The sequence below is a fragment of the Babylonia areolata genome, chromosome 29, assembly GCF_041734735.1.
Source record: "Babylonia areolata isolate BAREFJ2019XMU chromosome 29, ASM4173473v1, whole genome shotgun sequence".
NCBI classification, from domain to species: Eukaryota; Metazoa; Mollusca; class Gastropoda; order Neogastropoda; family Buccinidae; genus Babylonia; species Babylonia areolata.
Genome location: NC_134904.1, coordinates 16345480 through 16358700, shown reverse-complemented (window position 1 = coordinate 16358700; position 13221 = coordinate 16345480). Strand labels below are relative to the sequence as shown.

The window sequence follows — 13221 nt, the reverse complement described above, 5'->3', positions numbered from 1 at the left end:
TATTGATTGATTTTCTGTCCTAGTCCCGTTTCACACATCCCCCCTCTCACACATACTCTTCCAATATTATGTTTTTCTTTGTCCAATCACTGACACTCACCCTCTCCATTTTAACATTTTGTACTCTGTCTTTTCCACATTCTGTTCTCTCTCTCTCTCTTGTCCCTCCTCAACTCCCTCCCCCTCGCCCCCACCTCCCCTCCACCTCAACCGCCCTCTTTTCAGTTGAATATTTCTTCCCCTGCCATTCATTTCCACAAATAATGATTTCCAATTGATGATGATAATAATCACCATCATTATGAATATAGAAATGATAATAATACAAATAATAATAATAATCATATTTATTTTCAGTCTAATATCATAATCTTAGATGAACAGACTATAAATGAATAAACGACACACACACACACGCACACACACACACACACACACACACACACACACACACACACACACAGAATAAGATGAAAAATCATCCCTCGCCACAGCTGGCACTGAACCAAAACAAACAGTGCTGGAGTGACACCAGTTTGAATGATTTCAAGTATCACAATACTGGTAGAGAGACAGACAGAGAAGGACATAAAGACAACGACACACACACACACACACACACACACACACACACACACACACACACATGCTCTACATTCTACCCTGTATTATATAAACGGACAGACAGTACACACACGTCTCGGAAAATCGTCGGTTCCTGTACACCAGACAACAGATCATTAATTGTCCGTCGTGTCAAAGGCCGGCAGGCAGCCAGCGTCACTAGCTGAGCTCTGGGAGTGGGGGGCGTGGGTTCAAACCCCGGCCACCACGGGCCCATCCCTGGGGGGACTGCCAGCACCGCTGGGCCCAGTCTGGGTGGCACCGTACCAAAGGGAAGGTGCTAGAGTGACGGGTGTTGGAGTGACGGGTGTTGGAGTGACGGGTGTTGAAGTGTATTGGAGTGACGGGTGTTGGAGTGACGGGTGTTGAAGTGTATTGGAGTGACGGGTGTTGAAGTGATGGGTGTTAGAGAGACGGGTGTTGAAGTGACGGGTGTTGGAGTGACGGGTGTTGGAGAGACGGGTGTTGGAGAGACGGGTGTTGGAGTGACGGGTGTTGAAGTGTATTGGAGTGACGGGTGTTGAAGTGACGGGTGTTAGAGAGACGGGTTTTGGAGTGACGGGTGTTAGAGAGACGGGTGTTGAAGTGACGGGTGTTGGAGTGACGGGTGTTGGAGAGACGGGTGTTGGAGTGACGGGTGTTGGAGAGACGGGTGTTGGAGTGACGGGTGTTGGAGTAACGGGTGTTAGAGAGACGGGTGTTGAAGTGACGGGTGTTAGAGAGACGGGTGTTGGAGTGACGGGTGTTAGAGAGACGGGTGTTGAAGTGACGGGTGTTAGAGAGACGGGTGTTGAAGTGACGGGTGTTAGAGAGACGGGTGTTGGAGTGACGGGTGTTGGAGTGACGGGTGTTAGAGAGACGGGTGTTGGAGAGACGGGTGTTGAAGTGTATTGGAGTGACGGGTGTTAGAGAGACGGGTTTTGGAGTGACGGGTGTTAGAGAGACGGGTGTTGAAGTGACGGGTGTTGGAGTGACGGGTGTTGGAGTGACGAGTGTTGAAGTAACGGGTGTTGAAGTGACGGGTGTTGGAGTGACGAGTGTTGAGTGTGACGGGTGTTAGAGAGACGGGTGTTGCAGTGACGGGTGTTAGTGACGGGTGTTGGAGTAACGGGTGTTGAAGTGACGGGTGTTGAAGTGACGGGTGTTTGAGAGACGGGTGTTGGACGGGTGTTGAAGTGACGGGTGTTGGAGAGACGGGTGTTGGAGTGACGGGTGTTGAAGTGACGGGTGTTGAAGTGACGGGTGTTGGAGTGACGGGTGTTGGAGTGACGGATGTTGGAGAGACGGGTGTTGGAGTGACGAGTGTTGAAGTAACGGGTGTTGAAGTGACGGGTGTTAGAGTGACGGGTGTTGGAGTAACGGGTGTTGGAGTGACGGGTGTTGGAGTGACGGGTGTTGGAGAGACGGGTGTTGGAGTGATGGGTGTTAGAGAGACGGGTGTTGAAGTGACGGGTGTTAGAGTGACGGGTGTTGGAGTAACGGGTGTTAGAGTGACGGGTGTTAAAGTGACGGGTGTTGAAGTGACGGGTGTTAGAGAGACGGGTGTTGAAGTGACGGGTGTTGGAGTGACGGGTGTTAGAGAGACGGGTGTTGAAGTGACGGGTGTTGGAGTGACGGGTGTTAGACGGGTGTTGAAGTGACGGGTGTTAAAGAGACGGGTGTTGAAGTGACGGGTGTTAAAGAGACGGGTGTTGGAGTGACGGGTGTTGAAGAGACGGGCGTTGAAGAGACGGGTTGTTAGACAGACGGGTGTTGAAGAGACGGGTGTTGAAGAGACGGGTGTTGAAGAGATGGGTGTTGGAGAGACGGGTGTTGGAGTGACGGGTGTTGGAGTGACGGGTGTTGAAGTGACGGGTGTTAGAGAGACGGGTGTTGGAGTAACGGGTGTTGGAGTGACGGGTGTTAGAGTGACGGGTGTTGAAGTGACGGGTGTTGGAGTGACGGGTGTTGGAGAGACGGGTGTTAAAGAGATGGGTGTTGGAGTGACGGGTGTTGAAGAGACGGGTGTCGAAGAGACGGGTTGTTAGAGAGACGGGTGTTGAAGAGACGGGTGTTAAAGAGACGGGTGTTAGACGGGTGTTAAAGAGACGGGTGTTGGAGTGACGGGTGTTGGAGAGACGGGTGTTAGAGAGACGGGTGTTGGAGTGACGGGTGTTGGAGTGACGGGTGTTGGAGTGACGGGTGTTGGAGTGACGGGTGTTGGAGTAACGGTTCAGCAACAAGCTCAAAATGGTTCGAGGACAAGGACCGTTTCAGTTTCAGTTTCAGTCTCAAGGAGGCGTCATTGCGTTGCGAGAATTCTATACACGCTACACCAGATCTGCTGGGCAGATGCCTGAAAGCAGCATAACCTAACACGCTACTCAGGCCTTGAGTTCGTGCAGATATAGTTTCGTTCGCATCAGAGTGGATTTCTTCCACATAATTTTGCCAGAGGACAACACTCTCGTTCCCATGAGTTCTTTATTTCTGTGGGCCAAGCACGTCTTGCACACGGGACCTCGGTTTATCGTCTCATACGAATGACTAGACGCTCAGTTTGATTTTCCAGTCAGTCAAACTGGGGAGAAAGGAGGAGAGCGGGAATCGAACCCAGACCCTCACGGACACTGTACTGGCAGTAAGTGTCTTAACCATTCTGCCACCTTCCTCTCAGGCATGGATCATACAGCCGGATGTCATTCCAATCAACGGATGCGTCTCTGATGACAAAGGTAAAAGACCCTTTAACCCTTCACGGCCGTTGGGGGCAGTGAATTCAAACCAGCTGTGATCAGGGAGTTACGTTGCTGGTCAGGCATCTGCCTGGCAGATGTGGTGTGGTGTCCGAACGAGTGACGCCTTCTTGAGAAACTAAAACGCTGACGAACGGAAAAGTGATGCACTGATCAATAAAACAGCGCATTTAGAAGTCGTTGCAGACCTCTACCCCGGAGACTGCCGAGGTTGATGATGATGTTGGAAAGGGCTGCTCTTGCAAGGATGACGACGGAGGACTGAGCCTGTGACTTGGTACGTCGTTTCTGTTCCCTCGTGTAAGTCTGCTTTTACTAGGATTCTTTCAGTCTACCTCTTACTGTTTTACTTTGACTATTACCACGATTCTTTCAGTCCACCTGTTTTACTTTGACTTTTACCACGATTCTTTCAGTCCACCTGTTTTACTTTGACTTTTACCACGATTCTTTCAGTCCACCTGTTTTACTTTGACTTTTACCACGATTCTTTCAGTCCACCTGTTTTACTTTGACTTTTACCAAGATTCTTTCAGTCCACCTGTTTTACCATGATACTTTCAGTCCACCTGTTTTACTTTTACTTTTACCAAGATTCTTTCAGTCCACCTGTTTTACCACGATTCTTTCAGTCCACCTGTTTTACTTTGACTTTTACCACGATTCTTTCAGTCCACCTGTTTTACTTTGACTTTTACCACGATTCTTTCAGTCCACCTGTTTTACTTTGACTTTTACCACGATTCTTTCAGTCCACCTGTTTTACTTTGACTTTTACCACGATTCTTTCAGTCCACCTGTTTTACTTTGACTTTTACCAAGATTCTTTCAGTCCACCTGTTTTACCATGATACTTTCAGTCCATCTGTTTTACTTTTACTTTTACCATGATTCTTTCAGTCGACCTGTTTTACTTTGACTTTTACCACGATTCTTTCAGTCCACCTGTTTTACTTTGACTTTTACCATGATACTTTCAGTCCACCTGCTTTACCTTGACTTTTACCATGATACTTTCAGTCCACCTGTTTTACTTTGACTTTTACCACGATTCTTTCAGTCCACCTGCTTTACTTTGACTTTTACCACGATTCTTTCAGTCCAGCTGTTTTACTTTGGCTTTTACCATGATACTTTCAGTCCACCTGCTTTACCTTGACTTTTACCATGATACTTTCAGTCTACCTGTTTTACTTTGACTTTTACCATGATACTTTCAGTCCACCTGTTTGACTTTTACCACGATTCTTTCAGTCTACCTATTTTACTTTGACTTTTACCAAGATTCTTTCAGTCCACCTGTTTTACTTTGGCTTTTACCATGATACTTTCAGTCCACCTGTTTTACTTTGGCTTTTACCATGATACTTTCAGTCCACCTGTTTTACTTTGACTTTAACCACGATTCTTTCAGTCCACCTGTTTTACTTTGACTTTTACCACGATTCTTTCAGTCCACCTGTTCTACTTTGACTTTTACCAAGATTCTTTCAGTCCACCTGTTTTACCATGATACTTTCAGTCCACCTGTTTTACTTTGACTTTTACCATGATACTTTCAGTCCACCTGTTTTACTTTGACTTTTACCATGATACTTTCAGTCCACCTGTTTTACTTTGACTTTTACCAAGATTCTTTCAGTCCACCTGTTTTACTTTGACTTTTACCATGATACTTTCAGTCCAGCTGTTTTTCTTTGACTTTTACCACGATTCTTTCAGTCCACCTGTTTTACTTTGACTTTTTCCACGATTCTTTCAGTCCACCTGTTTTACTTTGACTTTTACCAAGATTCTTTCAGTCCTCCTGTTTTACTTTGACTTTTGCCATGATACTTTCAGTCCACCTGTTTTACTTTGACTTTTACCATGATACTTTCAGTCTACCTGTTTTACTTTGACTTTTACCACGATTCTTTCAGTCCACCTGTTTTACTTTTACCACGATTCTTTCAGTCCACCTTTTTTTTTTTACTTTTACCACGATTCTTTCAGTCCACCTGTTTTACTTTTACCACGATTCTTTCAGTCCAGCTGTTTTACTTTGACTTTTACCACGATTCTTTCAGTCCACCTGTTTTATTTTTACCACGATTCTTTCAGTCAATCTGTTTTACTTTGACTTTTACCACGATTCTTTCAGTCCACCTGTTTTACTTTTACCACGATTCTTTCAGTCCATCTGTTTTACTTTGACTTTTACCACGATTCTTTCAGTCCACCTGTTTTACTTTGACTTTTACCAAGATTCTTTCAGTCCACCTGTTTTATTTTAACTTTTACCACGATTCTTTCAGTCCAGCTGTTTTACTTTGACTTTTACCACGATTCTTTCAGTCTACCTGTTTTACTTTGATTTTTACCAACACACTTTCAGTCCACCTGTTTCACTTTGACTTTTACCATGATACTTTCAGTCTACCTGTTTTACTTTGATTTTTACCAAGACACTTTCAGTCCACCTGTTTCACTTTGACTTTTACCATGATACTTTCAGTCCACCTGTTTTACTTTGACTTTTACCACGATTCTTTCAGTCCACCTGTTTTACTTTGACTTTTACCACGATTCTTTCAGTCCACCTGTTTTACTTTGACTTTTACCACGATTCTTTCAGTCCACCTGTTTTACTTTGACTTTTACCAAGATTCTTTCAGTCCACCTGTTTTACCATGATACTTTCAGTCCACCTGTTTTACTTTTACTTTTACCAAGATTCTTTCAGTCCACCTGTTTTACCATGATACTTTCAGTCCACCTGTTTTACTTTGACTTTTACCATGATTCTTTCAGTCCACCTGTTTTACTTTGACTTTTACCACGATTCTTTCAGTCCACCTGTTTTACTTTGACTTTTACCACGATTCTTTCAGTCCACCTGTTTTACTTTGACTTTTACCAAGATTCTTTCAGTCCACCTGTTTTACCATGATACTTTCAGTCCACCTGTTTTACTTTGACTTTTACCATGATTCTTTCAGTCCACCTGTTTTACTTTGACTTTTACCAAGATTCTTTCAGTCCACCTCTTTTACTTTGACTTTTACCACGATTCTTTCAGTCCAGCTGTTTTACTTTGGTTTTACCATGATACTTTCAGTCCACCTGCTTTACTTTGACTTTTACCATGATACTTTCAGTCTACCTGTTTTACTTTGACTTTTACCATGATACTTTCAGTCCACCTGTTTTACTTTTACCACGATTCTTTCAGTCTACCTATTTTACTTTGACTTTTACCAAGATTCTTTCAGTCCACCTGTTTTACTTTGACTTTTACCAAGATTCTTTCAGTCCACCTGTTTTACTTTGACTTTAACCACGATTCTTTCAGTCCACCTGTTTTACTTTGACTTTTACCACGATTCTTTCAGTCCACCTGTTTTACTTTGACTTTTACCAAGATTCTTTCAGTCCACCTGTTTTACCATGATACTTTCAGTCCACCTGTTTTACTTTGACTTTTACCATGATACTTTCAGTCCACCTGTTTTACTTTGACTTTTACCACGATTCTTTCAGTCCACCTGTTTTACTTTGACTTTTACCACGATTCTTTCAGTCCACCTGTTTTACTTTGACTTTTACCATGATACTTTCAGTCCAGCTGTTTTTCTTTGACTTTTACCACGATTCTTTCAGTCCACCTGTTTTACTTTGACTTTTACCACGATTCTTTCAGTCCACCTGTTTTACTTTGACTTTTACCAAGATTCTTTCAGTCCACCTGTTTTACTTTGACTTTTGCCATGATACTTTCAGTCCACCTGTTTTACTTTGACTTTTACCATGATACTTTCAGTCTACCTGTTTTACTTTGACTTTTACCACGATTCTTTCAGTCCACCTGTTTTACTTTTACCACGATTCTTTCAGTCCACCTTTTTTTTTTACTTTTACCACGATTCTTTCAGTCCACCTGTTTTACTTTTACCACGATTCTTTCAGTCCACCTGTTTTACTTGGACTTTTACCACGATTCTTTCAGTCTACCGGTTTTTCTTTTACCACGATTCTTTCAGTCCATCTGTTTTACTTTGACTTTTACCACGATTCTTTCAGTCCACCTGTTTTACTTTTACCACGATTCTTTCAGTCCATCTGTTTTACTTTGACTTTTACCATGATACTTTCAGTCCAGCTGTTTTACTTTGGCTTTTACCATGATACTTTCAGTCCACCTGTTTTACTTTGACTTTTACCAAGATTCTTTCAGTCCACCTGTTTTACTTTGACTTTTACCATGATACTTTCAGTCCACCTGTTTTACTTTAACTTTTACCACGATTCTTTCAGTCCAGCTGTTTTACTTTGACTTTTACCACGATTCTTTCAGTCTACCTGTTTTACTTTGATTTTTACCAACACACTTTCAGTCCACCTGTTTCACTTTGACTTTTACCATGATACTTTCAGTCTACCTGTTTTACTTTGATTTTTACCAAGACACTTTCAGTCCACCTGTTTCACTTTGACTTTTACCATGATACTTTCAGTCCACCTGTTTTACTTTAACTTTTACCACGATTCTTTCAGTCCAGCTGTTTTACTTTGACTTTTACCACGATTCTTTCAGTCCACCTTTTTTACTTTTACCACGATACTTTCAGTCGACCTGTTTTACTTTTACCACGATTCTTTCAGTCCAGCTGTTTTACTTTGACTTTTACCACGATTCTTTCAGTCCATCTGTTTTACTTTGACTTTTACCACGATTCTTTCAGTCCACCTGTTTTACTTTTACCACGATTCTTTCAGTCCATCTGTTTTACTTTGACTTTTACCATGATACTTTCAGTCCAGCTGTTTTACTTTGACTTTTACCAAGATTCTTTCAGTCCACCTCTTACCGATTTTTAACTGACATCGACATCGGGTCAGTCACTACCCAAAGCAATCCTCAGTATGCAGCCTTAGTTGACTATCTTATTCTACGTTTGATTTCATTGTGCTGTTTACGTGAACCTGTGACTTGACACATCGCTTTCTTTTCTTTTCTTTTTTTTCTTTTTTTTTTTTCTTTTTTTTTACCTCACGGAAGTCGACTTTTACCAAGATTCTTTTAGTCTTGCTCTTACTGATGATGGATGACGTTAGCACAAAACAACCCCCCTCCCCTCCCACCTCCCAGTATCCTCAGACTGCAACCTCAGTTAACTTTATTTCATTGAGCTGTTTACGTGAACCTGTGGCTTGATACATCGTTTTTTTCCCCTTTCCTTTGTTAATCTCATGTAAGTCGATTTTTGACACGATTCTTTTAGTCTTCCTCTTACTGATGATGTTTGACAGTACAAAACAATCCCCCCCTTACCCCCCCCCCCCCAACACACACCAACCCCCAACCAGCACCCCCCCTCCTCCCCCGACACACCCACCTTTCCTGTACATGAAGTAGGCCCCGTCGTCAGGCAGGTGTCGGCCCATGTAGTTCTCCTTCTTCCGCTCCCTCATCTTGTCGATGGCGCACGCGTCGCTCACCGCCTGCAGGAAGCTGACATCATGCGCCTTGCCCAGAAAGCGGGATAGTCTGGTCAGCTCTGCTATCGGGTCCTGTGGACATTTCACAGAGTTGTGTTGCTTATAGTCCAGCTCTGCTATCGGGTTCTGTGGACATTTCACAGTGTTGTGTTGCTTATAGTCCCTCTGCTATCGGGTTCTGTGGACATTTCACAGTGTTGTGTTGCTTATAGTCCATCTGCTATCGGGTTCTGTGGACATTTCACAGTGTTGTGTTGCTTATAGTCCATCTGCTATCAGGTTCTGTGGACATTTCACAGAGTTGTGTTGCTTATAGTCCCTCTGCTATCGGGTTCTGTGGACAGTTCACAGTGTTGTGTTGCTTATAGTCCATCTGCTATCAGGTTCTGTGGACATTTCACAGTGTTGTGTTGCTTATAGTCCATCTGCTATCAGGTTCTGTGGACATTTCACAGTGTTGTGTTGCTTATAGTCCAGCTCTGCTATCGGGTTCTGTGGACATTTCACAGTGTTGTGTTGCTTATAGTCCATCTGCTATCGGGTTCTGTGGACATTTCACAGTGTTGTGTTGCTTATAGTCCAGCTCTGCTATCGGGTTCTGTGGACATTTCACAGAGTTGTGTTGCTTATAGTCCCTCTACTATCGGGTTCTGTGGACATTTCACAGTGTTGTGTTGCTTATAGTCCCTCTACTATCGGGTTCTGTGGACATTTCACAGTGTTGTGTTGCTTATAGTCCCTCTACTATCGGGTTCTGTGGACATTTCACAGTGTTGTGTTGCTTATAGTCCCTCTGCTATCGGGTTCTGTGGACATTTCACAGAGTTGTGTTGCTTATAGTCCAGCTCTGCTATAGGGTTCTGTGGACATTTCACAGAGTTGTGTTGCTTATAGTCCAGCTCTGCTATCGGGTTCTGTGGACATTTCACAGTGTTGTGTTGCTTATAGTCCCTCTACTATCGGGTTCTGTGGACATTTCACAGTGTTGTGTTGCTTATAGTCCAGCTCTGCTATCGGGTTCCGTGGACAGTTCACAGTGTTGTGTTGCTTAGAGTCCAGCTCTGCTATCAGGTTCTGTGGACAGTTCACAGTGTTGTGTTGCTTATAGTCCCTCTACTATCGGCTTCTGTGGACATTTCACAGTGTTGTGTTGCTTATAGTCCCTCTGCTATCGGCTTCTGTGGACATTTCACAGAGTTGTGTTGCTTATAGTCCCTCTGCTATCGGGTTCTGTGGACATTTCACAGAGTTGTGTTGCTTATAGTCCCTCTGCTATCGGGTTCTGTGGACATTTCACAGTGTTGTGTTGCTTATAGTCCCTCTGCTATCGGGTTCTGTGGACATTTCACAGTGTTGTGTTGCTTATAGTCCAGCTCTGCTATCGGGTTCTGTGGACATTTCACAGTGTTGTGTTGCTTATAGTCCCTCTACTGTTGGGTTCTGTGGACATTTCACAGAGTTGTGTTGCTTATAGTCCAGCTCTGCTATAGGGTCCTGTGGACATTTCACAGTGTTGTGTTGCTTATAGTCCAGCTGTCCTATCGGGTTCTGTGGACATTTCACAGTGTTGTGTTGCTTATAGTCCAGCTGTACTATCGGGTTCTGTGGACATTTCACAGAGTTGTTTTATTTATAGTCAAGCTGTGCACACACACACACACACACACACACACACACACACACACACACACACACACACACACACCAAAAACGAAGAAAAAAAGAAAACCAACCAACCAACCAACCAAACAAAAACAAACAAAAAACCAAAAAACCGAAACTGGAGAAATACTTGAACACTGCAGTGGGTTGGGGAAATCATTCCAGCGAACTGCTATACAGGCGGATAGCCAGCAGGACGCCGATCTTATTTCCACAGCCGAAGCCCTTCTCAAGCGATTTTCTTGGATTTAATTATATATATATATATATATATATATATATATATATATATATATATATATATATATATATGCTATCTTGTCGTTCACAAACCACCTTTCCTCGTATTTTTATGAGGACGTTAACCCTTTACCATACGAACGGCGAAAGAGACGACGTTAACAGCGTTTCAACCCTATTACCATCATCAAAATATTACCAGCGGAAGGTTCTTACACTGAAGAGGTGAATGTTGACAAAGAATACCACAATTCTGACGACGGAAGCTAAAGGTTGGGTCATTGAGACACCCACTGGACATCCGAGGGGTCTGTGTAGAGGAGAAGAGAGGACTGGCCGTACTGAGTGAGTTAATTAAGTTTACGGTCCGATTGTCCCATTCCATCCACGGTCGTGAACTGAGTGCCGTCGTGTCCACGCACTTGGCTCTCCCATGGCACGGTGATCAGCTCTGCCCGCGTGTTGACAATGACAGTGACAATGACAATGACAGTGACAGTGACAATGACAGTGACAGTGACAGTGACAATGACAATGACAGTGAGCTTATTCCCATCAACTCTTTTGAGTCAAAGAGAAACAAGGAAACATGACAAAAACAGGATGACGGCCACAGAGGAAGAGCGAAGATATTTTAAACGGAAGAAACAAAAAGGGGAGATAATACAAATGAGGAAAAATATCAAATGAAAAGGCTAAATGTAATCACCAGTCTGATACATTGCAATAGGAATAGCGAAAGCAATACTCCATAGACAAATGCACAGATCACAACTTAGAATTACAATAATTGTGAGTGAAGTGACAGGTTCGGCTCTGGGTTAGCTGGAGCATAGCAATAACAATGACATGGTGTAACAAAATAAAATACACAATAATTTGTTAATTTAGCACCCATTTGCCAGTAATACTGGAATTGGTTTGATATATACAGGAGAGAAAAAGCCATATAGAAAATATGATCATGCACTTACAAATGGATATGTGCAGAATGCAGTGTCAAAATTAACACATGTCATTGTTCTAATTCCTGTTCAACAAGTACAGTTAAGGCATAAGTGGTAAAGAGTCCAGACTGAGACTGACTCCTTGCGAAACACATTAAAACCTTATTTAATGAATTTAGCAAAAATTAGCAACTTTTTCTTACTACTAATAGACATTAATGTTGCATATTTGTGGAAGTTGGGACGTGTTCTGTGATGATGGAGTCTCCCGTCGGTCCGACGGATGAGTAGGCAGGCAGGCTTATCTGTCGGTGTGTGTCCTCATATGGGAGAAGAGGCCGATTCTGGATGCGCAGCACTTCCCACAGGTGTTGCAAGGGAAAACGTCTCCAGAAGTTGAGCCCTGCTTCCTTCGCTCACGCTTCTCCATAATGGCCAGCATTCTCTTGTTTTCAAACGTCCTTATGCCACTAGAGCACAGCATCCTCAGCGACAGCGGTCAAGGGCATCAGTTTCCCAGGAAGCGATGTCTATGTCACAGGCTTTGAGGTTTGTCTTCAAGGTGTCCTTGAAGCGCTTGCAGGGTCTTCCAAGTTCACGGTGGCCTTCCTTCAGCTGGCCATACAAAAGCATCTTCAGAATCCTGCTGTCTGTCATGCGGACAACGTGTCCTGTCCAGCGTAGCTGGCACTGGATCAGCAGGCTTTCGATGCTGGGCAGGCCGCTCCTCTCTAGGACCTGGAGGTTGGAGACCCTGTCTTGCCACTTTATGCCGAGGATCTTTCGTAGGCATCTCTGGTGAAACTGCTCAAGTTGTTGAATGTGACGGCGATACGTCGTCCATGTTTCACAGCAGTACAACAAGGTGGTCAGCACAACAGCTCTGTAGGTTTTCATCTTGGTGCCGAGCCTGATGCCTTTGTTGTTCCACTGCCTGTTGTTGAGTCTGCCAAAGGCGGAGCTGGCCGTTGGCGATGCGCAGCGTCACTTCTGCATCAAGGGCTCCGTTGCTGCATAGGACGCTGCCCAGGTAGCAAAACTTGTCGACTGACTTGATCTCTGTGTTATTGGTCTTGATTGCAGGTGGGGGGGGGGGTGGGGGGGCGTTCTGTGATCTAGCCGGTTGGTACATAGACTCGGTCTTGCTGAGGCTGATGGTGAGTCCAAAGCGCCTGCAGGAGGTTGAAAACCTGTCCATAATGAACTGCATGTCCTCATGGGTGTGTGCAGCAAGCGCACAGTCATCAGCGAAGAGCAACTCTCTCATCAGTGCCTCAAACACCCTGGACCTGGCATGAAGTCGCCGCAAGTTGAAAAGTTTGCCATCTGTGCGAAACTGAATGTAGATGCCCCGGTCACAGTCTTGGAAGGCGTCAATCAGCATGGCAGAGAAGAGAATGGAGAACAGTGTGGGTGCCAAGACGCAGCCCTGCTTCACTCCATTTACCACAGGGAACGGATCCGACATGTCAGTATTTTCCTGTACTCTCGCTTGCATGCCATCGTGGAAAGACGCAATCAGCTGGATTAGG

General features: G+C 44.1%; 1 protein-coding gene across 2 annotated transcripts in view; it reads right to left on the bottom strand.

The window, feature by feature from the left end:
- The window catches only part of LOC143274999 (sulfotransferase 1A1-like), a 31551-nt gene that overhangs the window by 9114 nt on the left and 9216 nt on the right, over window positions 1-13221 (bottom strand). For both annotated transcript variants that reach the window (XM_076579051.1, XM_076579052.1), the window contains exon 5: window positions 8738-8912. In XM_076579051.1, coding sequence (XP_076435166.1) covers window positions 8738-8912 — 175 coding nt within the window. The remainder of the gene's footprint in view (window positions 1-8737; window positions 8913-13221) is intronic.